A 27,753-nucleotide genomic window follows, 5' to 3' on the forward strand; every position below is an offset into this window, starting at 1 on the left:
GTTTCGTATTGATTGTTGGTGATACGGTCAAAATTTGGTCAATATCAACTTGACGTATTTCTTTCAATTTTGCATTTAAAAAACCTGAACACCCCTCATTTTGAAGGTGTGTGTGTGTAGAATGTTGCTCCTATTTTGATTTTGGAATTCACTCTTCAGTTGTCAAAATGCCGTCCAAGCAAGAAGAGCAGCGTATCAAAATTTTGCTCGCGCATCGCAAAAATCCGAGCTACTCGCACGCAAAGTTGGCAAAATCGCTAAAAGTTGCCAAATCAACCGTTACAAATGTAATTAAAGTGTTTGGGGAACGTTTGTCGATAGCCAGGAAGTCTGGATCGGGGGGAAATCGAAAACCGGAAGCCGCTGAGACGACAAAGAGAGTTGCCGGTAGTTTCAAACGAAACCCTAACCTCTCTCTCCGAGATGCCGCAAATAAGCTGGGTGTATCGTCTACAACCGTGCATCGAGCCAAAAAACGAGCCGGACTATCGACTTACAAGAAGGTAGTGACTCCAAATCGCGATGATAAACAAAATACGACGGCCAAAGCGCGATCCCGGAGGCTGTACACGACGATGCTGACGAAGTTTGACTGCGTGGTAATGGACGACGAAACCTACTTCAAAGCCGACTACAAGCAGCTTCCGGGACAGGAGTTTTATACGGCAAAAGGAAGGGGAAAGGTAGCAGATGTTTTCAAGCACATGAAACTGTCAAAGTTCGTAAAGAAATATCTGGTTTGGCAAGCCATCTGTACCTGTGGCTTGAAAAGCAGCATTTTCATAGCTTCCGGGACTGTCAACCAAGAAATTTACGTGAAAGAGTGTTTGAATAAACGTCTGCTGCCTTTCCTGAAGAAACACGGTTGTTCCGTACTGTTTTGGCCGGATTTGGCATCTTGCCATTACGGTAAAAAGGCCATGGAGTGGTACGCCGCCAACAACGTGCAGGTGGTTCCCAAGGACAAGAACCCTCCCAACACGCCAGAGCTCCGCCCAATTGAGAAATACTGGGCTATTGTCAAGCGGAACCTAAAGAAGACCAAAAAACTGCTAAGGGCGAGCAGCAGTTCAAGGCAAACTGGCTTTCTGCGGCGAAGAAGGTGGACAAGGTGGCTGTACAAAATCTGATGGCAGGGGTCAAGCGTAAGGCCCGGCAATTCGGATTTGGAAAAGCGGAAGCCTAACTGAATATTTTTCCTGAATTTTATACTAATTGAACTTGAAAAAGAAATTTAATTTGATTTTTTACATAAACGATTTCACCGATTTACACGCGTTTTCCCTTGACCAAATTTTGACCGTATCACCCTTTAGTACGCTAATGCGCTAAGACCGGAAAAATCAGACATCCCTATTACTAGTATCTGCACATTACATCTGTACAGGAAAATTACAGTCGAGAACAGGGAATAGGGTAGAGCGCTACTTCGTCGTACTCGTCCATTTCCGTTCTATTGAGCAGAAAACATCAGTATAATCAATGATTTTACCGTGCACAAATCAGTAATACGTTACACAAAGCCTATTAGAGCGTATTGGGTGAATAGTTACACTCATTGTTCTCAAAACAAAAGAAGTGCTCTTAGCAAACTCGCTTTGTCTACCTTCATCCGTAGGCCGAAGAAAATCCAATGGCGTTTCAATGCGTTTGGACGGAATTGAAACTCGTAGGACGAATTTGGAATCAAGAAGCAGGGTTAGATTTTTAACAATATCTCAACAATGTATGGCGCTTTATCAAATTCAACGGTACTTATGGAAAGGGGAATTAATGTAGAAGATAGAAACATTTCAGTTATTGTTAAAACCCGTTCAAGAAAAAGAGGAAAAACGTGGGTTGTGCTTAGTAGGACGGAAATTAGATCAAAACCCCTACGATCTGTTAAAAGATTGCAAATGTATCATTCCTGGACGACATTAGCGTTGCTTTCTGGTCAGCAAAAATGACAATATTGCTAAAAACCTTCTTCAACCTCAACCAAGCACAACAACATAACTAGAACATCCAATACGTGAAAAATAATTCAAATTCAAGAACCAATTGAATGTATTGACTCAGTGTTATCTTTAATCTGCAACAATAAGCTGTAACACGTCTGGTTCAACTAAATATACCCAACCTCACAGAAAAAAAACTTTCTCCATTGACCTTCCCGTAATTCCATACCATCCCTAACAGAAAGGCCCCGAAAAACGAAATAAAAGAACATCGAACCACACAAAAAAGAACCGATCTCAATCAGTATCCCAACCCCACCCACACGCAATGGACAAAGGCTGTGTTGATGATGTTGCCTGCCGTTTCTGCTGCTGCTGTTATTGTTATTATTATTACCACTACTGCCTCTGATCTCCGGCCCCGATCCAAAAAGAGTGAACGAGATGCTCGACGGCAGATCGGAAAAGGACGGATGAAAGATGCTGCTTAGCCAAATTTTAGAATGGAGTCGTCGTCGTCGTCGAAGCATAAGGGACCAACCAAAACGAAAAAAAAAAAATGAAAAGAGGTCCCCGAAACATGAACACAGAAGCGCACCGACACGACATGAGAGCGCCAACCGTCGACGACGACGACGACGACGTAACATTGTTGAATGAAAAATGAGCCCTAGAAATGAGAGCACATCCCAGTCCCTAGGTGGCTGCCGGCTGGACAGAAGGCGGCCAGAAGCAGTACGAGAGCGACGCATTCAGGAAAAAGGGGCCAACGTGCGTGTATGATGCGGAGAAATGAAAGAACCATTCATAATAATTGGCCCGTGTGACCTTTTGCTTCGTTTCTGCTGTTGCAGTACTACTCCTATTCTTCTGAATGTTGTTAATAGCGTTCGGTTCAGGGATCTGTTAGTGGATTGCCTTCTCGGTTTAATGAGGGTTTTAAAAATAGTAAAACAAAACGAACGATGAAAGAGATCTGGGCCGCACGGGAGGGGAGTCCCAAAGTGATTGGATTATGATTTCTCGAAACGAGATCCATTTAGAGTGAGATTGCTCGAAAGGTCACCACCACCACCAACCAGCACTGGCTGGCTGGCATTTCTTCGGGTGATGGTAGTGATGATGTCACGTTGGATGAATGATGGCGATGGTGATCGTGAGAAAAAAAAGAAGGTTTAAAAGGACTCGAACTTTACAGGAATGAATTTCATTTCACTTCTTCTAATTTTCAGCTTGGGAACAAAGGTGATGGAAACCGCGGGTGAACCAACTAAACCCATTACGTTCCTCATTATCTGCCAACTGATTTATGTGCTAGTTCCTAGAAGCTGGTGCTCATGTTTATGCACCATACTCCGTGGCGAGTGAGTGCGCGCTAATAGAATTAACTATGCACGGTAGTCAGTCAGTTCGTCTGTCTGTAATGGTGTGATTAATCGTTATGGGTGGCGTGGTCAAGCACTCGGTATTATGGTTACATTGTTGCATTAGAATCAATTGAAAACATTCACTTTCGCCTAAGTGTTATGAATATTTATGAATGTTTGAAATTAAATCCCTTAGGGTTCAATATCCCATTTTAGGACTACTAAACCGTAGAATAATTTTTCGATAATCGAGAAAATGGTATTTTTTTTTTACGTAGAACTACGTCTGTGATTTCTGTATGGGGGTACACTTTGTGAAACCCGAAAATGGAACATGTAACAAAATTATGAAATATTTTGAACGTTAATAACTCAGCTGCCCCTGGACCATTTTCAATGGTTTTATCACCAATCGACCAGGAATATTCCTACGCATCTGATAAATTTAAGACTTTATCGTTTTTAAAAATGTCACTATTGAAAAATCCACGAATGTGTAACTTTTGCTATGATAATTAAAATTATCACCGATTGCCTGCGATTTCCCTAACACAGACTTCAAAGTTGAATTCCATCTGATCGCACCAAACGGTGTTTATTCAATCACCGCGTGGTCAGTGTTGAGTGGTGGTGTTCTCCAATACACAACGAAAGGCTCCCCACAAGCAGCTAGCTATCAAGGCTTCAACCACTGATCGGATTCAGTTCCAATCACCGTGTGTGGTGGCGTCCGGTCGCCGGCATCAGCAGTGCTTTCAGCACGTGGCGTTGAATATTGTTCTCCTGTACACAACGAAAATCTGCATGCAAGCAGCGAGCTGCAACCCACATGAGCATCCATAGAATGAGGAAGAAGCCGCACCGCTAATGATCGGAATCAGTAGCTCTTCGTGAGTCGCTGTGGGCCATCTATGTCAAACGCATCATACTAAAGAGTATAAACAGAGAGAACTCTGCTCAAATTCCTATTGTATGCATGTAAGTAGCCACCATCCTAGCTTGGGTCTTGCCCTGCATGCGGCTCCCCTCAACAGCAAGATCAAATTCCGTCATCATTCTGAATTCAACATACCGCTGTATGAAGGGCCAAAAAGGGTTGGACGGGCCCGTAAGCAGAGGCACTTACGCGAAACCCGCGGGAATAAGAGAATCTCCTTCCAACAATATGATCCAACAAAATGAATAACGAAATTCGCAATGCATGTTAAGCTTTCCACGGGATGATTTGTTTAAGAAGAGCGCGTCAAATTCATTGCAACTGTTGGAGTGAAATGTATCTATCTAAAATGACAGTACACATTCCCTCCTAGACTCCGGTTGGCACTCCACTCCATTGTCCAGTTACAACTTCAATGATGCCCTGATGCTCCCTCCCGTCCCAGTATTTATTATAATTTACATTATGAATTTATATATAATCAATATCTAATATCATCAATATATAATGTATATAAAATATGTAATAAAATAAAAAAATATAATAAAAAATAAAGATGTTTTACAAAATACAAATAACCTAGATTATTGGGTCCTATACACACACTTTTTGTTTTATGTGCCATGAAATGACATAATGCATCATTGTATGTTTTGAAAATATAATACTAAAGTATTGAATCAATAGACCGAAAATCGAGGTTATTTGGACATTAGACATTATATTTAAAAGGATACTACCAAACCGACCATCAAACGCACTGCCCACAAAAGCAGACACGTCCCCTCGAAAATGCAATCGAGAAATGTACAAGAACAATCCTCAACTGGAACGTACTCACCAAATCAATATATCCGGGAGCGCATTCCCGATGTCGTCGAACGGCAAAAAAAAAAGGAACTCGGTGAGCAAATTTGTGATACGGAGTTTTCACTGAAAACAACCGCGAATTTCACCACACCCAACTGCGAAACACGTTCAGAAGCACTTTTGGTACACTTTCGATATCAATTTCATTCGAAAAAACTTACTTTCTCAACACCGATCGTGTCAAGCTCTTTCACGCACCTTGCAGCGCATAAACTGAAATTAAAATTTTCACTCACGATGCCTCAAATTTCTGGTCCGAGAGAAACAATCAAACCACGCAGCGCCAAACCTTCTGATGCTTGCAATTTTGCAAACATGATGAATCATGTTTTCTTTCCCGATTCTAAAACTTCTCGGAAAGTGAGAAAACCACCACTCACACACGTATAACCGTCCGGGAGGCCGGCAAATGCAGCTGAAAACTATGAAAGCGAACGCACGCACAAAACAGAGAACAAACACAACCGTATCCAAAGGGGTTCCGTGCGCGACTGAACTCTGCTCAAATTCCTATTCCTACACAAAACACAAGCTCCTGCTGCAGTTAACAAATACGGTTTATTATAAAAGACCTCGTAGTCCTACGTCGCCATTGCGTACAACCCCCATAGGGCTGTCCCTTGTAGTTTTTTCTTGCTTTCTTGTTTAGGAGATTTTCAGGTGGTAAATTTCCTGGGATTGGTTTCCCAGGTTGCCCCGGTTTCGAAATGTCTATGGAATCAAATTTACCGAGAACACCTTGTCGAGCGAAGCTATATACTGTACTGTATTTACTGGTATAGATGATGTTATGGTGATTCCTTGTAGAGTTCACAAATGGACACTATCCTGCAGCTGAATTCCGGACATACATTTCATCGGAAAGAAAGAAATTTATTCTCTTAAATTTCCATCTCTTCGTTGAAATTTATGCCCGGAATTCAGCAAGGCACGGGTCATTCCCATAGATAATTTACAAACATGGCTATAAAAGCTCGATTCCATTAGATTCAATAAGCTGGAAAACATTTGAATACCGTGAATAGTGAATGATGAAAGCCGGCACCGGTGGTGTAGTGGTAAGCGTGACTGCTTTCTAACACCCCGATGGGTCTGGGTTCAATCCCAACCGACCTCGGTGGGATTTTTCTGAGGCATAAAAATCTCTGGTCACGTCTTCCTTCGGAAGGGAAGTAAAGCCGTTGGTCCCGGCCCATGTGTGTTGAATGGGTGCGATATCCTACGCAGGTGTGGAAGCTACCTTCCTGCACATTCGATTGCCATCAATGGATGGCAATCGATGTCCGTCGGTGATTGGCAGTAGATTGCGGAACAGAGACCGACGTTAAATAAAGGAAAAAAAAATAGTGAATGATCACTATTTAACGTATATAAATAAATTTCTACAGTAATTTACATTGAAAAATTAATGGTATTCATATCAGTAGCTATGAGGGCTTCATCGTCCTGCATGATTTCTTATAATATTCGATGTGTTATTAATTTTAGGAAATTTTTTATGTCTTAAATTTGAAAACATCGATATGGGGTGAAATTGATCTACCCCTCAAATGGCTTCCCATTGCATTTCTAGTAATTGTTCTTATTAAATGTGGGTTACCTGAATCCGATGCAGATGCTAAAACCCTTGTGTGAAATGTATTTTCAGCAGAAGTGCCAAAAAAAGATATCTTAAATGCTCAGTTGCACCTAAATGTAGGCAACATCATTCAAATTCACTAGTAATTTTGCAAAAACCCTGGGATTCCTTGATATTTGAAACATTCTACCGCAATTTATCAAATAATCCGAATTAATTGACACTTAGTTTAGTAAAATAAATGCTACTTGAATGGTAATGACATCAATCGATGTAATCCTATGATCGTTTCTTTGGATGTTGATATTGTATGCTTCTTAACGGCAGCTCTACATGAAATTCCCAGATTTTCTAATAAGTTTCCTCAATGTCTACGATGTACCCTGAACTTCTGAGAAGTAATTGAAGTTTTACGAAGTTCCCAAAAATTAAATAAAAATGCCTGGGCTCATGGCCAATTTATAGAGCCTGAAGACGTCTTATCATGCCATCGATTAAATATCGATATAATATGATTTCTTAAAATTTAAAAAAGATTAGTCTAGGACTTTAAAAAAGATTAGTAACATCCAACAAGCTTGAAGCGACAGAAGGAGGAATAATTCTTGCGATGCTTTCGACGGAATGGAAAAGGAATCCAATTCCAGAACTTTCTGGGAGGCCCAGCAGCTCTGGCTAAAACGGTCAACAACAGAGCAGGCGACTGAGAAGAGTAAAGTTCACGATGCTTTGGAGCCGTCTAATTAGACGCTTAAAATTGATGGGAATACACAAAATATTGTCAATATTGTCACGTTCTGAATTAAAACAGGCCAGCCTTCTCCAAATATGATGATCCGAATAACATGCATCACTGCCAAACTGCGACTGCCGATAACTGCCGACAGGAAACATGAGAAGCTGTCAGTTAGCTGGGAATAGGCTGCCTTCCGAACAACAGCATCGATTTCATTCAGCGAAAGGGTCAACTATACCAAAAATTCCAAGCAAGCGCACACCTTCATCGCATCATCCGGAAGAAGGGAAATTTCTTCGGGAACGGTTGAGCTTCCAAAGGATGTCCATATCACCCTTATCAAGGACATCAAGCAAGTTGCTGGAGTTGATGCAATGTTGGAATAGAACCTCGATGCAATGATCAAACAACAAAATTAATAAAAAAAAAAAAAAACAAATTTTGACATTTAACTTTTTCCAGGCAACTTTACCATCATTAATGGCGTCATAAAACTAAATGTAATAGGATTAAGCAAAATGGCTTCAGATAAAAATAATTCAGTCGTTCCGTTTAATTATTTTTTTGTCGACATTATTTTTCATAAGGCAAATCTATGAAATTCATATCGCTTTTTTGTGGCTAAAATTCATAAATGGTTCTTATGGAATTCTTATGTTCTTTTGCCTCGGTGTGGAGTTCTCCTCTATTTTTTTCTGGAAATTGCATGGAATTCTTATTAAAACTCTCTGGAAATTCCATTCGAAATTTGCATGGAATTATCCTCGGAATTTCCAAATAGATCTTCGCAAAATTATTTAGGAATTGTACCCTCAAAATTGACTTCCCCTCGATATTTTTCACGAATCCTGGAATCCTCTTCACTCTTGGGAGTTGTAGTAAAAACTATATTAGAGGTTTTTCAAAGCTCCCTAAAAAATATTCTCTGCTGAAATACCTTGGTGGTTCGTCTGCTCGAATTTATTTCGGAAAAAGAAAATCTAACATCTGACTGAATAGTTCTTCAAAGTAACTGTATCTTGAATATCTAGTCCAGTCCAAGGGTCTTGAAATCCTATTGATTTCAAAGAAAGGACGAGGTACATTTTTACAGATTTGTTATCTTTCGGGTTTTTTTTTCCGGGAACACACTTTGCCTTTAGCACATTTTGAGACCCAGCTACGCTTTAATCAGTTGGAAATCGTAAAAACAGCAGTTCACCTTCAAAATTCTGTTAGCTAATTCCATCTTAATTGTAATATTATCATACTTAAGCTTCATTGAGAAGGTAATTTTACGATCTAACCAGGATTCCAATGAAGGCCTCGAATACCTAGCCACTCTATGCTGTCAAGGCAATGCTTGTCTACGTATAATTGAATCATTATTCAATCATAAAAGTGCTACTAAAAGCAATCAAACAAAATTCCTCCCAAGCTAAACCATTATCGAAGACAACATATCAAGAAGACTGGCAACTCTTTCATTTTCTCGTACGCCCGCTATGAGACAGGTACAATTGCGTCATCTGCCGGTCAAAGGTAAATGCTTCGAACGAATTTGATAGCAAAGATTACATCCCCAGAAGAAAGGTTTGTGTATTTGCTCATTTTTCTATGCGTGTAAACCATGTCATTCAACTGACTTGATCAACTACGGAAATGGAATTTTATCTCAGTTCAACTCATGAATATGACAACACCCCGTGGGAGCTGAATTTATAGTAGGCTTAAAATCATTTAACCCTATGTTAAATACCCCATTTCCGGCCTATTAAGCACAACCCGCACTTAGTATTTCTAAATCTAGCGCAGTTTAGCACCAAGCGGAATGTTATTATTACTGATGGCTCTCAAATTTATTTACCTTTCCGTACGTACCATAAGATTTGATAAAGAGAAACCAATCGTTGAAATATTGTCAAAAGTCTAACACTGCTTCTTGACGCCAAACTCGGCCTACGGATTCTAAACTCGGCCTAACGCATTGAAACGCTATTGAAACGCCAACGAATTCACTTCGGCCTATCGGATGAAGATTAAACATGATTCGCACGGAGCGGGTTTAATTGTTTTTGGGAATAATGGGTGCAAACCTTCATATCACTCGTTCTCATTGACTTCGTTCGGTAGCTTATTAACTAAAGTATCCTACCAAACGCATAATTGACATGTTAGCTCTGAAATCATGGATTTATTTGAAATGTTCTGTTCGATAGGCCTAAAATGGGCGATTAGGCCGAAGTAGTTCTCTACCCTACCGTTCGAAATTTGAGTAACTTTCGCTCAACCCACAAAAATGCAACATCAAGCATTGAACAACCACAAGTTCGCAACTCTTTTTCCTCAAACTACATCGAGTAGCTAAGTTGTTTGAAACTAGCAAAGTCAGTCATACATATTCATAAGTTTCTGTTATAAAGAAAGATTTTCCTGTATTTGGATTTAATTCCCTGAGATTCCCTGATTTTCCAGGTCCAAACATGAATTCCCTGTTATCCCTGATTTTCCAGGTTTTTTCAGGTAGTCGACATCCCATCATAGCTTAAGCACGTCTCTTTATTTTTGACGTACGTGCAAACACACGTATGCATGTGTTTACTAGTCTATGATTTGTGCTGTTCGCTATCCTTGTCTAAAGGCCCAAGTGCAATGACAGCGGAAGCGGAACGGCAGTGGCAGAGAAAAATCCCGATCTGAGACGATCCGGTTAGACATCTTGACGTAATTTGTGGCAACAGTCAAACTTACCGTTTCCGTTCCGCTTCCGCCCACATTGCGTTTGAGCCTTAAGACAGCATCTTCCTAGATGATCCGTATCCTACGATATAGGAATAGGACGATCACATGCAGTGGCGTCGCCTTAAGCTCAATCTACCTGTGCACCAACTCTCAAAACATAAACAATTATCAAAATATTGCTTGCAATAATGGATAGATATCGAGTTAACTAGAAGATTAAGTGTGTTTTTCAACTGATTCGAGTATGAATATGGCATTTAATCTGTTTTTGAAAGTTGGTGCACAGGTAAAAAGTGAGGTTACGCGACGCCACTGATCACATGTATACTAGTAGTGCCACGTAGTGATAAATTTCTAAACTAATCTGCCCACCATCTGCAAGGTCTTGGTCATTTGAAAAACTTTACCAAAGACAGTAATTTGCTAGACATCTTTCACTCGGATGTCGACAGAAGCAGACCACTATCAATGTGTGTCGCACGATCGTCTGTTTACTCGGCAGCAACCATTGTGTCTCTGGCGGATATGAGGCACCGATCCTCGAGCCATCAAACAACAAAATCCAACAACAACAACAACAACAACAACAACAACAACAACAACAACAACCATTGTGTCCAGCAGCAGTTCTTTCAGTCGATGCGTCGTCGACTTTGGAAAGCAACCGTTTCGTGTTGAGTGTGTGAGTGCTGACCACGGTTTGCGTCCATTGCTACAATGGAAGCGCTCTGACCCTCGTTGGCGAATCTGCCATAGAATGAAACCACTGGAAGCGGCTCCCGTTCTGGTGGAGGAGGCTTATTGGACAGCGGAAGATAAAATGTTTATTGTGTTGTACCTTTTGACTATAGTTTTAAGATGTATTGTATAGTGAACAAGAACCCTCGGCGATGTAAAGTTAATTCGGTTAATTATCAAATAAATTAATCTCAATATCACGCGTGATATCGTAGCAAAATATCATGCTTGATATTGATTTTACAAGCTCCTTTGATATTGCGAGACTATTCACCACGTGTAAAGTAGAAGCTGAGAGTTGAATCGACGTAAACATGATTCCATTGCATCTTGTTTTCTTAGAAAGAGAAGGTATAATAATGCTATTTCTTTCTTTCTCTTCACCGATGGCAGACACGAAGCGACTGTTGCCAGCCGCTGTGGAAGTTTCGGAAGCATTCGGATGTAAAGCAAAAATAATGAAACTCAATCTCACCACAGTTTGGTGAGATTTGCACCTGGTGAATTTTGTTAGCTTGATATTATGAGCTGCGTTATCATAGCTTGCAATATCAATTGCAGTTGTTCGCCTGTTGATTTTTGTCTACGAAAATCAAGCATGATTTTGATTTTTGGTTAGATTTGATTTTTTGACATTTTCCCAACACTGCTCATGATATAGAAGAAACATGAAATTCGCTTACACCTTGCAGCGAAAAAAATCTGAACTGATGAACTGCAGTCGAACAACTTTTCACAAGACAAAAATTTTCTATCTGATCTCGATCATGTCATATTTATATTAAAACTGTTTTCGAAATAATCCTATTTATTTTTGCACGGTGCAAGAAATGAATCTGGTGTATTTTGTGTGTGCCACGAAGTGAGGGTTCGATTTCCGCTCCAGTCAGTGGAACTTTTCGGAAAAGGGAACTTCCCTACTGCAGTATACTGGTCTACTGGATGTTAAATGTTCAGTCTGTGCAACCTTGCATGTCCTGCCATTGCCTTTTGTTTTAAATGGACACGATCTACAGAGCCCCGACCTCAAAACATGTCTGTTCTTTAAGTTTTCCTGGCTCAGGGTTCCGGTGGACCTAAACCTCAGCTATTAGGTTTGCTGCGTAAAAATATTCGAAATCTTAAAAAAGTAATCTTAAATATTCAAAAAATTATAAAAATCTAAGAAAATCATCTCGAAATTCCCCGGAAAAACTTTCATTGAACAAGATTCTAATAGTTTTAAAAGCGTTCAATAAAAAAAAAAGTTAAATTGGTCATTAAATAATATTCCATCACGACGTTCTGATTCAACGAGTTAATTATAACCCAATAAAATCAAACATATCGTTCCAATAACATTCTATGCTGACAACTTTGTCACCAAAGGAACGCCGTCACAACATTTTGGCTTGCCATATAACACTGATGGACTGATTTACGGCAAGAGCAAACCTGCAAGCAACATTCTTTTCATCTTGTAACATCAATCTCGAAAAAGTTTTGCCGCCTTCGAGAACGGAACGGACCGAACGGAACGCACTCTCAGACGCTGAAAATCAGTTTGCCGGAGATTGCCGTTTACGACAGTTTTCGATGTTTTACGGCTCATAAAATCGAACATGAGTTGCTTCCACGATAGGACATCGACAAGCGTGTGCTGAACTCCGACGGAAATCTAGCTATTTTAATGTGCAATAATGCCATTGCTAGGGAGGCTGCTCACGAGGACGCGTTACTGCTACTCGGGAACCAGCACGAGCATCAATCAGCAGGAGATAGTAAAATGTTGCTCTCTTTGGTTGGAAATTTAGACATGACGCATCGTTAAGTTAAAAGTCTTTTCAATTGTGTTCTTAAAAGTTTTCTGAGAGGACATTTCAATGCCCCCCTCGCGATGGCAACAACGAAAGTAATGGGACGACGAGGATTCAATTATTCAAGATTCGTCGTTGCTGATAAGAACGATGCGCAGTAGTGGACGTTCAACAATGCAGCAATCATCGTCCGTTGGTTGCTCTATGCTTTTTGGAACGTTGAAAGACAGACAGACGAGACGGACAGGTCCGACGAGCTGAGCAACGGTTGACTGACACGGCGGATGGACAGTGATAGTGGCGGCAGAGAGGCCTCTGCGGGATGAATGTTGCGAATCAGCGCACATGTGGAATGTCAGAAATGCCAGAATGTGTGCGCGAAGACGTCACTGTCGTGAATTTTTTTTTTCGTTATTTTTGAGCGTAGATGTGGAGCACCCGGTTGATGCTAGGGCGTGGGAGGATGGCGCACGAAAAGCTACTCTTGTGGGGTGCATTTGTCTTCTAAATGAAGGTAGAATGTTGAACTGCTTTCTCATTTGCATTCAATTGTTAAGAGCTATTCTAGGAGGACACAGTGTAATGTATTCACAGTGCACAGCAAAATTTTGAGGACAACCAGAAAATCGGTCGATCATCTTTCAAGCATTCCAGTCACCAGAAATGATAGTCATGAGTCGTAGGCAGTGCCGGCCAAGCCTGAAAAGGCGACTGGACTGCCGCAATTTCCATCTACGGTAGTTTCTCGTTATTTCAATTTTGTTTTAATATTTCCCCCCTGCTTTATGTCATTATTCATTCCAGCAAAATTGAAAATGGTCATAATTATGTGAATGTTTTCATTTATGCTTGCATTTCTGGTACTGCTGGCTGGTTGCAATCACTGCAGAGCCGTATTTTATCTGTGCCACTGACGCTGTTGCTGGGATTTTTGGTTTGGCCATCAGCAAGTCACTGTCGCCGTCGTCGGTCGTCTATCTTGGTGCATGAAATCTCAATTATTATCGTCACCGCTTTGCGTGGTCATTCAGCTTTAACCGCATGAGCTGTGCGCACGAATACAACCCAGTCTGCGCAGATCGATTCGCTGGCAGCAACGGAAGCGGCGATACACCGGCGACGGGGAGGAAGTAGAGGTCTACGAAACGGGTCTAGTCGCTTCTAGTGATGGGGAGGTGAAGGGGGAGGGGTGGCAAGCTGGCAGAACTACTTGGAGCGAAGTTGCTGCCGTAAGAGCGACAAACTTTTGCCCCGGGGGGCCAAATCGATAAATCGATTGATGGTTCTTAATTAGTTCTCGGTAGTATAGTAATCAAGGCAAGTCCATTCTTGAGTCTGGATTTATCAAAACTGCTGATGTGGTCGAACGGTAATTTGCCGTAAGCTGTTGGATTTTCAGGACAGGAACTAATCTGCCTTACTGACAGAAGTTCGGGGCACATAACATCATAACACTGGCCAGAAGCGTCAAGTTCATGAAATTAATGGGAGGGGGAACTGATGATATTGATATTGTTACTTCCCAAGTAACAATTCTGGTTTCATGGTTGTAGCCTTGAAGAAAGCTTTAAACCCTTGATAAAACTGTCAATGTTACTTGGGTACCTTCTATCATTCTTGTAATTGAAAAATCAGTTCATGAAGCAGCTTGTAAAATGGTTTTACAGGGTGATTCAGAATAACTGTCACCGATTTCACAAATCTGCAATTCTCAATCGGTAAACTGGGTATATGTTCAAGTGTTTTTGTTTTAAAGTGTGTACAAATATCAGCTTGTATTGATAGTAGGCTTTGAAATTTTATTCGTTTTCGATTTCAAGCAGCCATGGACGTGAAAATGGAGCATTGTCATCAATCTGTATAAATTCGTGTTATCTTTTAGAAACTGAAATCTCTTCGAAAGAATGAAACATTTATTTTTCGAAAATTGCAATGTCAAGTTTGGATAAAAGTGCAATGGATCGCGAAAAAAATTAAAAGCTTGAAAACAGTTTGTTTACACAAACTGCCATGGATTAAAAAAAACATATACATTTTTTTTTTCAAATTGTCTTGGAAATTAAATTTGAGCTGTAGAGGATTCACACAAATTTTAAAGGTTCCAAACATAGTCCGACCAACCATTTCGTTAAATTTATTTTATTTTCGATATATCGATCTTCAAATACATTTATATGAAAAATCGATAGCGATCGTCACCATTTAATGAATAAATGTAAAGATACTAAAAGCCTGATCGTGAATCATTTATAAACATCTTTATCAAAATGTTGCTACTAATCGTTACCTATGTAAAATATTGATTCGTGTTGCCAGATCAAAATATCAATTTCTCTTGTCAGATAAAAATAACAATACACGGTACTGATATTTTAGGGATTTTTTTTTATCTGCATAATTGCTAGGTTTCTTCCCCTTTGGTTTGTTTTTTCCGTCGATCTTGTTTTCCGTGCTGAGCACGAATGGCCAGTGCTGCAAAATTCTCGACAGTACACGGTGATATTGACAATTCTGCTTTGGTCACTCATTTTAGCTAACAGTCATAGTCAAGGCAAACCATGTCAATTGTCAATGACAATGGTGTCAGTGACGAACATGTGCAGATTTGTTTATTAGCTAAATTTGTAACAAAATTAAATGACTTGAGCAAAACAATTACATGGATCCATTTTAGTGAACAAGTATCTACGTCCTGAGCTACTTGGATAACAATAATGTGACACAGAATGTACTAAATTACACTTTTTGTTACCAGGTGAATCTTTGTCATTGACGAAAAAATGAATGAGATTTTGACGAAGGTTTTTTTGAGGATCAAGTCTGTCAGTGACTATGTGACGAACAATTTTGTCAATATCGCGCGAAAGTCTGTCAATGACAATGACAAATCTCAGCAGTGACCAATGCTACCGACGTGCCAGGAAGGCAGCTCCCACACCTGGGTCCTACCTATCGACTTATCAACTCATGAACCGGGGACCAACGGCTTTACTTCCCATCCGAAGGAAGGCGTGATCAGAGATGTTATGCCTCAGAACATCCCGGCCAGTGCTGTAAATTCTCAAAATCATTTGAACATTTTTGATGAAAATGAGAAAAGTAGCTATTCGCTATCAAAGGGGACCTCCTCCGAATGGGTGATATCAGTTGCTTAGTCATTTGACGAAGACATGGATCATTCTCATTTGAGAAAAGCTATATATCATTCGATTGAGTGTAACCTACACAGAAACGGAGCTCTGGTTGACGTTCCGGCGAAAAAGCTATGCCAACCCGACACCAACCTGACTTCTATCAAACCCCAACCCGATGTTGACCCGACATTGACCCGACATAAACCCAAAATTGACTCGACAACAACACGACATTGGGTCGACATCGACCTTAAATTAGCCTTACATTGATCCGACATCGGGTCGACTTGTCTGTTCGGGACCATTTTCCTGGATTTCTTCCATACTCCACTGTCGTATATCAAATGATACTGAGTGACTCAATTGACAGTGACAATGAGCTTCGAATGAGAAAGGGGCTCTTCAAATTATGGTCATGTGAGAATTCGTTTACACAGAATTGATTGAATGGTTGTAGTGGTTCATCTTCAATCGAATGATATGAAAATTTACAGCACTGATCCCGGCGGCGCCGACTGGGATTGAACCCAGGCCTGCTGGGGTGAGAGGTAATCACGCTTACCACTACACCACCGGGATTGCTAGGTTTCGATCCCGTGCCATCTAGGGTGTACTGATTTCTTTGTTGGTAGCAAATCCTCGGGTCTACAGCTGCTGTTGATGAGCTTCTTAACGACTGGCAATCACACTCTAGTATATGGTGTTTTGAAATGTATGTACATCTTTTCAAGCATGAATTCAAAATGTATTTGTCATATCCATAACCAAAGTATCAAGTTCCCTCATTCGGTTCAAAATGCCGAGAATTCTACCACGCTTGTTTCGCTGATTCCTAAGAAATGGCCGAGAGCGTATCGACGTAAACTTAAAGAACTATAATGGCAAACATTTGTATCATCGTGGCCATCGATCTTCCCATTCATTTTCCGGCAGATCATGCTTCTCTCGATGAAGAACCAAATTTGTCGATAACTAATATAAACATTGCCATCTGTAATTTTTTTATTTTTTTTTTATTTTTTTTTTGAGTGTTCACTTGGCTGTCGACAAAAGCAGGCCACTCTCGATGTGTGCTACGCGATCGTCTGTTTTATCGGCAGCAACCATTGTGTGGTCCTCCTCATTGTTCTTCATCAGCAGTTCTTTCGGTCGATGCGTCGTCGACTTTGGAAAGCAACCGTTTCGTGATGAGTGTGTGAGTGCTGACCACGTTTTGCGTCAATTGCTGCAATGGACGCGCTCTGACCCTCGTTGGCGTACAACAATTTGCCATACAATGAAACAACTGGAAGCGGCTCCAGTTCTGATGGAGGAGGCTTTTTGGATAGCGGAAGATAAAGTGTTTATTGTGTTGTACCTTTTGACTATAGTTTTAAGATGTATTGTATAGTGACCAAGAATCCTCGGCTCTGTAAAGTTAATTCGGTTGAGCCTTATCAAATAAATTAATAAAAAAAAAAAAAAAAATCTGTCATTTAAAGGGCGAACACGAAATTATTGCGACACATTCAACAGGGCATAACTTTTTTACCATTGGGTAAAAATCAACCAAATTTTGCACACTTTCTCATTGATGTGTATTGTGTACATGCTGTCAAACTCGAAGTCGTGTTTTTCGATTCAACGAAAATGGAGGTGAACCAACGCAAGTTGAGAGAACAAATTCTTTCCAAACACCTGGAATTTCCTGACCTGTCGCACCGGCAGTTGGGAAAAATGTTGAACATTCACCATTCAACCGTCTCCAGAGTGTTGAAGCGGTTCCAGGAGCGGTTGACGTTGGACCACGGCAAAGGAGCTGGAAGAAAACCGGGACCGGAGAACAAAAAGACGGAGGGAAAGGTGAAGCGGATGATTAAAGCAAATCCCAACGTCTCAAGCCGTGATTTGGCTAAAAAGATCGGCATGTCGCAGAGCTACGTCCAGAATGCAAAGAAGAGAGCTGGACTACATACATACAAGGTACAGAACTTCCCAAACCGCGATGAGCGGCAACAATCGACGGCTAAAACTCGGGCACGGAAGCTCTACGAGAAGATGCTGACAAAATATGGCTGCTGTGTGATGGACGACGAAACGTATGTAAAAGCCGATTTTAAGCAAATTCCGGGGTTGGAGTTTTTCACCGGCAAGAGCAAGTTCGATGTGGACGACAAATTTAAGAAGAAGAAAATGTCGAAGTTCGCCTCCAAATATCTCATTTGGCAGGCCATCTGCTCTTGCGGACTGAGGAGTGAGCCTTTCGTGACAAAGGGCACAGTAAATGGCGAGATCTACAAATCTGAGTGCCTCGAGAAGCGCCTTTTGCCGTTCTTGCAGCAGCACGACGAAGCTCCGCTATTTTGGCCAGATTTGGCATCATGCCACTATTCTAAAAGTGTCCTGGAGTGGTATGAGGCCAATTCTGTCCATTTTGTTCCAAAGGACATGAATCCGCCAAACTTTCCGGAGCTGCGCCCGGTGGAGCAGTACTGGGCAATAATGAAGCGGGAACTTCGGAAGAGCAAGAAGGCAGTCAAAGACGAGAAGGACATGTTAAGAAAATGGAAAAAAAAACTGAGAAACTGGTACCGGATGACACTGTAAAGACTTTGATGGAGGGCATCAAGCGAAAATGCGTTCAATTTTACACTCAAGGCTCCATCGATTAACTTTTCTTTTGATTTTTGAAGTAAATATATGTATAAAACTACCCTAAAATTTTGGTTTGATTCTAAACATTATAAGAAAATTGGCATGACATTTTCGGTGTCGCAATAATTTCGTGTTCGCCCTTTAGTGTGTATCAAACTCTCTTTACCCAGCGATGCAAATCGATAACAAGGAGATTATAAATGTGCATCGATGGCAATATTTATTGTTCTTTGCCAAAGTTCAACGTTACCGATGGTGGTATCAGTATTCAAATATTTTTAGATGAATATTTATAAAGAAAACTATAGTCCTTGTGACACATCGAAATCAGAAGAAATTTAGTATGGCATCTATAAAGATGCGATCGACCGTCCGATGCGACCGATAAAGAAATTATCTGAAATGTAAGTATCGACCAATAAAGGTTTTTAAACATATTCATCGAAATCAAAGAAACTTGAAAGTAAAGAATTACCAACATCAATCTTTATTTTTGTATAAAGAACTTTGAAGAAGTTTCACGAATGGTTGGTCGGGAGACTTGAACGGAGTGCTTTATACTGCGACTGGCAGCACTAACTAAAGGGTGTCCCACATAAAATTGCATCACGGAAAAAAAACGCTGTAAAAAATTACCCATTGGGTATATTTTCTTGGAAATTTGGGTATAAGTAGTTTAGAGTGTATTGTTTACGCTGTATTTTTATCGCTGTCAGTTTTTCAAAAGTTGGAAAAAATGGCAGGAACGTCGCGAATTGATTTTGCGCAAGCACCTGGAAAATCCTCAACTCTCTCATCGGGACATCGGAAAACAACTAGGAATCGTGCAGTCAACGGTGAGTCGTCTGATTAAACGTTACTACGAAACTCTGAGCATCGAACGGAAGGAGAAATGCGGTCAGAATTGATGTTCTATTAGTGATCAGGATCACATGAGTGTCGTGAAAGCGTTTAAGCGGAATCCCAATGCTGGGATGTGGCCAAAAGTTGAATCTGTCCAAGGCTTTCGTTCAGAGAGCCAAGCATACTTACAAAGTGCAGAAGGCTCCAAATCGTGACGAACGGTAAAATACGGTGGGAAAGTCACGGAAACTGTACACCCAGATGCTGACGAAGCCTCATTGTCTCATCATGGATGATGAGACTGACGTCAAGGCGGACTTCCGGCAGCTTCCGGGGCTACTGTTCTTAACCGCCCAGCACAAGTTTGATATTCCGGAGGAAGTAAGGAAGCAGAAACTTTCAAAGTTTGCCAAAAATACATGATTTGACAAGCGATCTACTCATGTGGCAAACGGAGTGCGCCGTTCGTTACTACCGGGACTGTAAACGGTGAGATCTACCTCAAGGAGTGTCTACAGAAGCACCTGCTTCCTCTGTTGAAGCAACACGAGGGCACTACGATCCTCTGGCCGGATCTAGCTTCGTGCCACTACAGTGGGGGAAATTCGTTTAAACGCAATGTCATTTTTGCGTTTATTTTCAACACAAAAGATCGAGACAAAAAATCAAATATAGTTTGTCATAGCCCATCAGAAGTCTCGTATTTGAGAACACAATTTGATTGGAAGTTCATAATGACTTTTGAAAAAATCCCAAAAAAGGTGATTTTGGGGGGGAAATTCGTTTAAACGCACTTTTAGTTTTATTAATCAAATCGAGTTCACAGTTCAAAAATCAACAATAAACAATAGTTAATACTTCGTTTGCTTTCCGTTTTTCTGAATAGTTTCGAAAATTCTGTTCGGCATTGATTTCACCAGCTTCTGCAGAGTTGTATCAGGTATCAAGCTCCAGGCTTCTCTTACGGCTGACTCAAGTTCACGAACTGTTTTAAACTGCCTTCCGCCTTTGTAAACCTGTCGTGCCAGGATGCCCCACAAGTTCTCGATAGGATTTAGATCCGGACTACGAGCTGGCCAATCCAAAAGACTGATGTCTCGTTCAGAAAACCATTTCAAAGATTGCTTGCTGACATGAATTGCTGCATTATCCTGTTGAAATACGAAATTTTCCGGCATAACGTCTTCAGTAAACGGGATCAAAACATCTTCCAGAAGCTCCAAGTACTTTCCCGAATTCATCCTGGTTGAAATGGTGGCAATAGGGGTCTTTCCATGGATCGAAAAAGCGGCCCAACACATTAGAGTACCACCTCCAAAGTTCCTGCTCAACTTAACCTGCGGAGATTTCCTCAAATCGTGCCAATAATATGCGGTGCAGTCTGGGCCGTCCAAATTGAATTTCTTCTCGTCAGAAAAAATAACATTGTCCCATTCCGTAGTCCAAGACATGTATTTTTTAGCGAAATTCAATCTGGCGCTAATGTGGGCCGGTTGAAGATTGGGTTTTTTTGCTTTTTTGGTGTACTTTAAGTGGCAACTTCCATGTAGAATCTGCCGTACACGCCTCTTAGAAATGGAAAGCCCCATTTCTTGCTTGATTTGCGCAGCAGAGAAGTTTCCAGAGTCTCCCATTTGTATGATTTGGTTTCGGACACGGTTGGTGATCTTCGAATTTCCCTTTGTTTTCTTTTTTACGCCATACGTCTTGCCTTTTTTCAGCAGGTTCCTGATTGCTGCTTCCGATCTGTGGATCACACGTGCAATTTTGCGATTGCTCTCACCGCGACTTTTGAGTTCTCGAACCAGTATTTGCTCCGACTGGCTTAAATACTTTCCTTTACCCATTTTGCCGAAAACAAGCAACAACTACCGCGCAACGCAAATTTAAACTCGTGTTAATGGCGAACGAGGGCTATACAGTGTAAATATGACAGATGCGCAAGATAACAGGAGCATAGGTACGCTCAATGCGGCTTTACGTTAGTGTGCGTTTAAACGAATTTCCCCTCTAAAATCACCTTTATTGGATTTTTTCAGAGACCACAATGAACTTCCGTTCAAATTGTGTTCTCAAATACGAGACTTCTGATGGGCTATGACAAACTATATTTGATTTTTTGTCTCGATCTTTTGTGTTGAAAATAAACGCAAAAATGACATTGCGTTTAAACGAATTTCCCCCACTGTATTCAAATGTTGTCCTGGAGTGGTACGAAGCCAACGGGGTCACTTTCGTACCCAAGGACATGAAACCCCCCTCCCCCTAACGCACCGAAATTAAGGCCCATCGAAAAATACTGGGCTATTATGAAGCAGGCACCACGGAAGTATCCCAAGGAGGTCAAATCTGAGGAATACATGAAAAAAAAAGTGGGTTTCCGTACAGAAGTAGCTGCAGACAGATGTTGTACAGAACCTAATGAGTGGAGTTAAGCGTAAGGTGCGAGCGTACGGTTATGGTATTGACGTTGAATGAAATAAATATGCCAAAAGCTTACCAGTGGACGAGCCACATTTAATCGAATGCACTGGAGGAAAAATGACTTGAGAATGTATGGTGAAATTCAGTTTTAATTAAAATCATCAATACACTTTGTACGAAACATTATTTCTGCATAGCGATATTACTACAAGAAATAAAATGGAGATGGAATATTTCACTTGAAATGCTGAACATTCCTAAGCATTTAACGTTTTCTTTACAGAAAAACATAGAAAGTTCAAGAAACGTAATATGTTAAATTCAAAATATTCAAGGGGTAGGTAACTCCACACGCCAATCTTGGGTCATCGTTTTTGTCAGTGTGCCGCAGGTGTGCCGATTGTGCCGGTCATAGAGCAAGTTACGATTGTTTGTAAAATACCCATCCCGACAACCCGCTATGTCTGACACCTTGAATGTTTTGGTTTGAAATAGCAAGGATAAATCTGATTGAGGATGGCGCGGGAAGTGGCAGGTGTTTTACGTTCATAGGATAGTAAAAGTCATGTGTTGTAGGGTTTCATAATGCCCTAAAAGGTGCACCAGAAACCTAGCCTTTCGTGCTGTGAAAAGCAACAGTGTATCAGCAGCTGGAAAGAGAACTTTGGAACCGGTGGAGAACATTGTTGGAGACCAACTAGAGAGGATGATGAATAGACTTCTGTAGTTTGTTTTTTTTTTTTTTTGTAAGTTGCAGCATTATTTGAATTAAAGGTACTAATCGTATCTGATTAACTGCCTCTTTCTCTTGAGCCCACTCTAGAACATACATTTCGTATTTAGATCTATAAGTGAACTGCTGGTCTAAGTTCCTCTGGTATATTCAATTAGAGGATGTTTCTGAATATACAGTCAAACAGAACGTAATGTTGGCCGGAGACGAACCATCGTTCGGATGAAAGTTTACTTAATAAAGATAACCAGCCAAAGTAATGTTGTGAACAACTTCAATGGCAGTTGTCCAGCAGTGCTCCCATTTTATTTACAACTAATCCAATGCCTACGAGATTGTGCCGATGGATGTGCTAAGCTGTGCCGAATCTAATTTCGGCACAATGTACTGAGTGATTTACTCCTTGAAAATATGACATGGTGACTCTCAGTAAGTACAACATTACAGCCATTTGCTTGAGTACTATAGAAGACACCAAAACAGCATTGAAAATCTAATGTGCATTCCATGATTGTTGAAACAAATCCAGATGGATGATTATAATAAAACAATTTATTGATAATATGTTGTATGGGAAAAAAATGATTTGGATTTTTAACTAAACAATGCTCAAACCATGAAAATTAGTGTGATGAAATCAGATTTGCTCGAGTGAAATCAGTTTTTTTTTATTGTTGATATACTTAACAACCCCCTGTTTTGCTGTAAATTTCTCATATATCATGATTTTAATTGTAGTGAACCATGAATTTCGATGTGAGTTTAAGGTAATCGACAAAAATGTCCAATGTTTTAACAGTAAATTCATGGTTACAATGACAATGAAAATCATTGTATTTTTATTGGATTTTTTTTACGGGTTAGCAAATGATTTCAAAAATCCATTCATGTTCCACGTAAAACTTCTACAAATGATAACGACGGATGATTTGGCAAGTAATTAATATCTTGACAGATTGTGGAAAAAATCAAATCAACAATCATTATGCAAGTGATTGAAAGGATATGCATCATACATATAGGAAAAGTCAAAGCAATAGTCAATCTGCGCCGGGTACTTACATGTGTGCAAACAGTCGTTGACGGTAGTAGCCTCGATCAGGTAGCCGGTGCACAGCGAACAGGTTAGGCTGTCATTAAAATCTTTAACTTTCCTTCTATTGGTTCGACCCGTGGCACCACTGACAGTGACAGCCACCTTCGTGGTGGTCACAGTCGTCCCCGGATGATCCGCAGCCGTATTGGTGTGCAGCGCGGAAGCAGTTGTCATTTTGTGTGTTTACGTTTTCAGTCACGAGGGAATTTGTATTATTTTTTTCTGTTTTCTTCTAGTTTCTTCACTCTGGTTGCGCGCGCGCAGAGGTCCACCGGATTTGGACCCCGTTAATGTGTGCTGCCGTGCTGTCGCCCGGTGCTCACACTGCTGCTCCTCCATTCACTGGTGGATTTCATTAGCAGCAACAGCGCTAATTGCATCGTGTTTCTGTAAAGAAAGACACATCGGGAAGACCTTATAAGTCGGAATCGCTGAAAATATTATTTAATTAAATTAAAATTAATTTCGGAACATAAAATTTAATGAATGCCTAATAAAAACCAGGAGAGGAATATAAAACAGGCACGCACCCGCGAGGCCGACCAGGAAAACAGCGGAGAAGCAAAGCACTTGAATCGAGATACTTCAAGTTTCGGCTTGAAAACACTGCTTGACCGAAATCGCGACGACGACGACGACACGAGCACGAGTACCGGGAGAGACAGAGAAGCTTGCGAAACACTCCACCGATATTCTTCTTCTTTCTTTCCTGCTTTTTATCACCACTGTTGACTCCTTTGATCGTTGTTGTTGTTATTGTTGTTCGCACAATTATCGAAACGTGCAGTATTAATATCACCCGTGTGTGCTGCTGTCGTATAATCCAGCAACGCGAAATAAGGCAACACACAGCACTGCTTACATTGCCTTCACTCCCGACTCTGATCACCGTTTGGGCCGATGAAAACAAACCCAACAAAATTGGCTGAGTGTGGTGTTGTACAACACACTTTTCACTCCGTAAGGGTACTCTCCGGTGTGCGGACGATCTCACTACTGACTGCTGGCTGGCCGTGTGTGTGCAAGAGACTATACCAACTAGCTGCTGCGGCGAAAACGACAACGAGTCGTCGACGACGGCTTCGTTCCTACGGGCGAAGAGTATCGTCATCAGTTTTGGCACCCACAAACACCAAGGCACCGGCGGACCCACCGTGTTCCATCATGACGAGTTGAACCTCGGCACACACTAGCACACTCGCCTGACCATGCGTGGTTGACGCGAGTGCGCTTGCTTCTTCTCGTGCCACGGGTGCCACGAAGTGCTCTCACGATTGTGATGTGGGGGTTGCCAGATCCATTTGAGCACTTTCGAATCCTGGTATTTTGGCTGTTTTGTTGCAAAAACGACTAATATTTTGAAATTAGTCGCATATTTACCAAGCAAGAAGACTTTTCCGAAATTATTGGACATTAGAATGAAGAAAATCAAATCAATCTAAATTACTTTGAAACAAAAGTGATATAATTTTCATGGCAGAGAAAACTCATGAATGGACATGTTCGGGTATCATTGCACAACACTTGGCAGCACTGCCCATTTGGCACCGTTTGAAGTCGGGCACTTTTGGGGGAGCCGTATTTAGAAAATCGATAAAAAAGAGAACGAGAATAATTTGATGTTTCCACAAGAGCTGCGAGCACTCTTCCATATCCATCCGTCCGCTATGGGGTAGCTAGCTGATGCGAAGAGAAGGTCGTTCGGATTGAGAGAAAACTACGACGTACTTACGGTCTATCCGACGAGCTTGGCTATCTATCCATCTACACATACAACGATGGCGAAATGCCAGTGCAGGGAAATTTTACCATTTCGGGTGGCAAAATGCGGCAATCTGTATGCGTACGGGTCCGGTGGTGGTGTGGTGTGGACGGGATCATGACCAGCGGGATGGGAACAGGTGAGTGTGTATAGGTTGGAGTATGTTGTTTTTTTTTACTACGATAAGTACGGAAATTGCCCAAGACCTGTGGCAGAGGAAAAATTTCATCGAACCTCTGGCCTTCATGGGAAGGTTCTGGAAAATTTCTGCGGCGTTTTCGATGAATATGGTGGTCTTTGGGTGATATTTATAGATCATTGTGGTGGAGTGGTCATCACTGGCTAGCTATGTATTGATTTTCCATCGTTCACATGCTCTTGTATTTTCGCACGGAAAATTAAGTTTTAAATTTTCACAAGAAATTAGGCATTTACCGGTTAGTTTTTGAGGATCGAATACAGCAATTAAATTTCTACTGAAAACAACCAAAGCATACTTTTGACCAATTCCACACTCCTATTCTACCCTCGTAGAGTATTTTCCAATGCCTTACACACTAAGATTATTTTACCGAAATCTCAACAGCCGAACGTTCGGTAAACAGTTCGGTGATTTTTCACAGATTTCACAGAATTTGTGAAAAATCACCGAACGTTCAGCTGTTGAGATTTCGGTAAAATTTCGCAGATTTCGGTAAAATAATCTAAGTGTGTATATATGACCTGCTAGGAGCTGTCCACAAAATGCGTAGACAGTTTATATACAGTCCCTTATAGCTTTTGGAAATCCCTATCCCCCATAAATGCTACGTCAGTCTCTTAAAAAAATATTTAATAAAGGTCCATACCCAATTGAAATGGCTAAAAAATGCATACCACAAGTACCTGCAGGTATAAAACAGACCCCAATTAGTGCTCCTTAGCCTTTTGTCCAGTAACTTGTGAGGAGTACGAGTAACTATAGGAAAGATCGTGTAACCAACCCAGATGGAAGGGCCTTTCCGAGCGTCTGTTCTCATGTTGGGGACGGCTTCAAACAACGTCTGTTCTCCTTGTTAGGAGTGGCTGATCATCATCCTCGAATCAGCATGGTACTCTAATCAGTGCTGTGCACGATGATCCTCCAGTGAAACAAATTCTCAAATTCTTGAGAAGTAATCGCATTCTGGAGCACTGTGTGAGGAGCCATGTGGAGCGGTCGTATGTTATTATTAGTCCCGGGCTTATGGATCTATTGGAGTTTTTCGGCTGTGTTATTGTGGACCGGTGATCGATGGAAGACAAAGACAAGTTATACATTCTGCGGCTGGAATCGAATGGAAGAAAATCGCACGGAATGATTATTATTCATGTTAGCTTGGCAGTGGATAACGTGGAGCATGATTTGAGGCCCGTGGAGAGCGGATCCGGTGGGTTGTCGTCTTTTTCGTACTCCCGTTGTTTTTGTGACGTTGAGGCTCAAGACACCGTCACTCAATTCTGATTCTTCATCTTAGACTGATGCAAAATTTGAAAGTTTCGCTCCACAGTGCTCGAATACACAAAATTAATATAAACTGTTGGTCAAATCTCTTGGTGAACAAAATAAAACACCAAGAAAATCAATTCGACTCCACTTTTTTACTAGCGAACGTAAAAGAATCATTGATCAAGCGTTGCCAGATGTATTACCCCTAGCAGTGAATATAAGTTTATTAAAACATGCAAATACGAAGTTTAAACCAAAAACTTAGATGACTGGATGTTTTTAATGGTGAATAAATATCAAAAACTGAATACATAAAACTAAAAGGACCTTTTTAAGAACTTATTCGTTCCAGTTACAAAGGTAAAAATTGATTGAATTAAACACAAACAGGGAAGATGGCAGCATTGCATGTAGCCTCTTATTGGCTTTCCCGCTCAGGGGTGTAAATTAAATTTCATACAGCGTGGTTTGGCGGTGTGAATGTTTTGTCTACGTTTATTACCAGCGAAATGGCCTCGATCGCACGGGATTTTTTGTTCGATCGGTTTAGATTTTCGCTATTTTCAAAAATATTTCTGAATTCCGGAAAGCATGTTCCGCAAGGTTCATTTCTAGATCAAATGAAAGCAAAGCTGGCTCCATTTTGATTCGTTGTGTCCGCACCACTAGACGTTATTGAAATATGTTCAAATTATTTACCAAAAATCAACGACAAACGACAAACATATTAAGGAGTATCATAGTCACATTGCTTGCTCACAGTGTTTGTGAAAATTATCGTCGTTTTCGTTGTATCCGTCGAACGACTACAACAACTCGATCAAAACTGGTGTGATGTGACATGAGGGGCTTAAAGCCTTAGACCGACCTCTTTTGCTTATTGAACAGAATGTCAGAGTTTAATTTCATGCCCCTCTTTATTCCAGATTCGAGTCGCATTTTTTCACTCGAACCTATCACTATAATTTAACGTAC

The 27,753-nt window shown here is 40.9% G+C and overlaps 1 protein-coding gene across 4 annotated transcripts in view; it reads right to left on the minus strand.

The window, feature by feature from the left end:
* The window catches only part of Su(z)2 (Suppressor of zeste 2), a 177,618-nt gene that overhangs the window by 64,403 nt on the left and 85,462 nt on the right, over positions 1 to 27,753 (minus strand). For 2 of the 4 annotated variants that reach the window (XM_065222944.1, XM_065222814.1), the window contains exon 2: positions 23,515 to 23,935. In XM_065222944.1, the coding sequence (XP_065079016.1) occupies positions 23,515 to 23,722 (208 nt within the window). In that variant the 5' untranslated portion in view covers positions 23,723 to 23,935. Of the gene's footprint in view, positions 1 to 23,514; positions 23,936 to 24,078; positions 24,563 to 24,583; positions 24,607 to 27,753 lie in introns of those variants that run through there. The other 2 variants (XM_065222885.1, XM_065222745.1) reach the window with 2 other exon arrangements.

Source organism: Ochlerotatus camptorhynchus, unplaced genomic scaffold (assembly GCF_037179485.1).
Source record: "Ochlerotatus camptorhynchus isolate MF236.1 unplaced genomic scaffold, CSIRO-AGI_Acam_v1.1 ptg000002l, whole genome shotgun sequence".
In the NCBI taxonomy this organism is placed as follows: Eukaryota; Metazoa; Arthropoda; class Insecta; order Diptera; family Culicidae; genus Ochlerotatus; species Ochlerotatus camptorhynchus.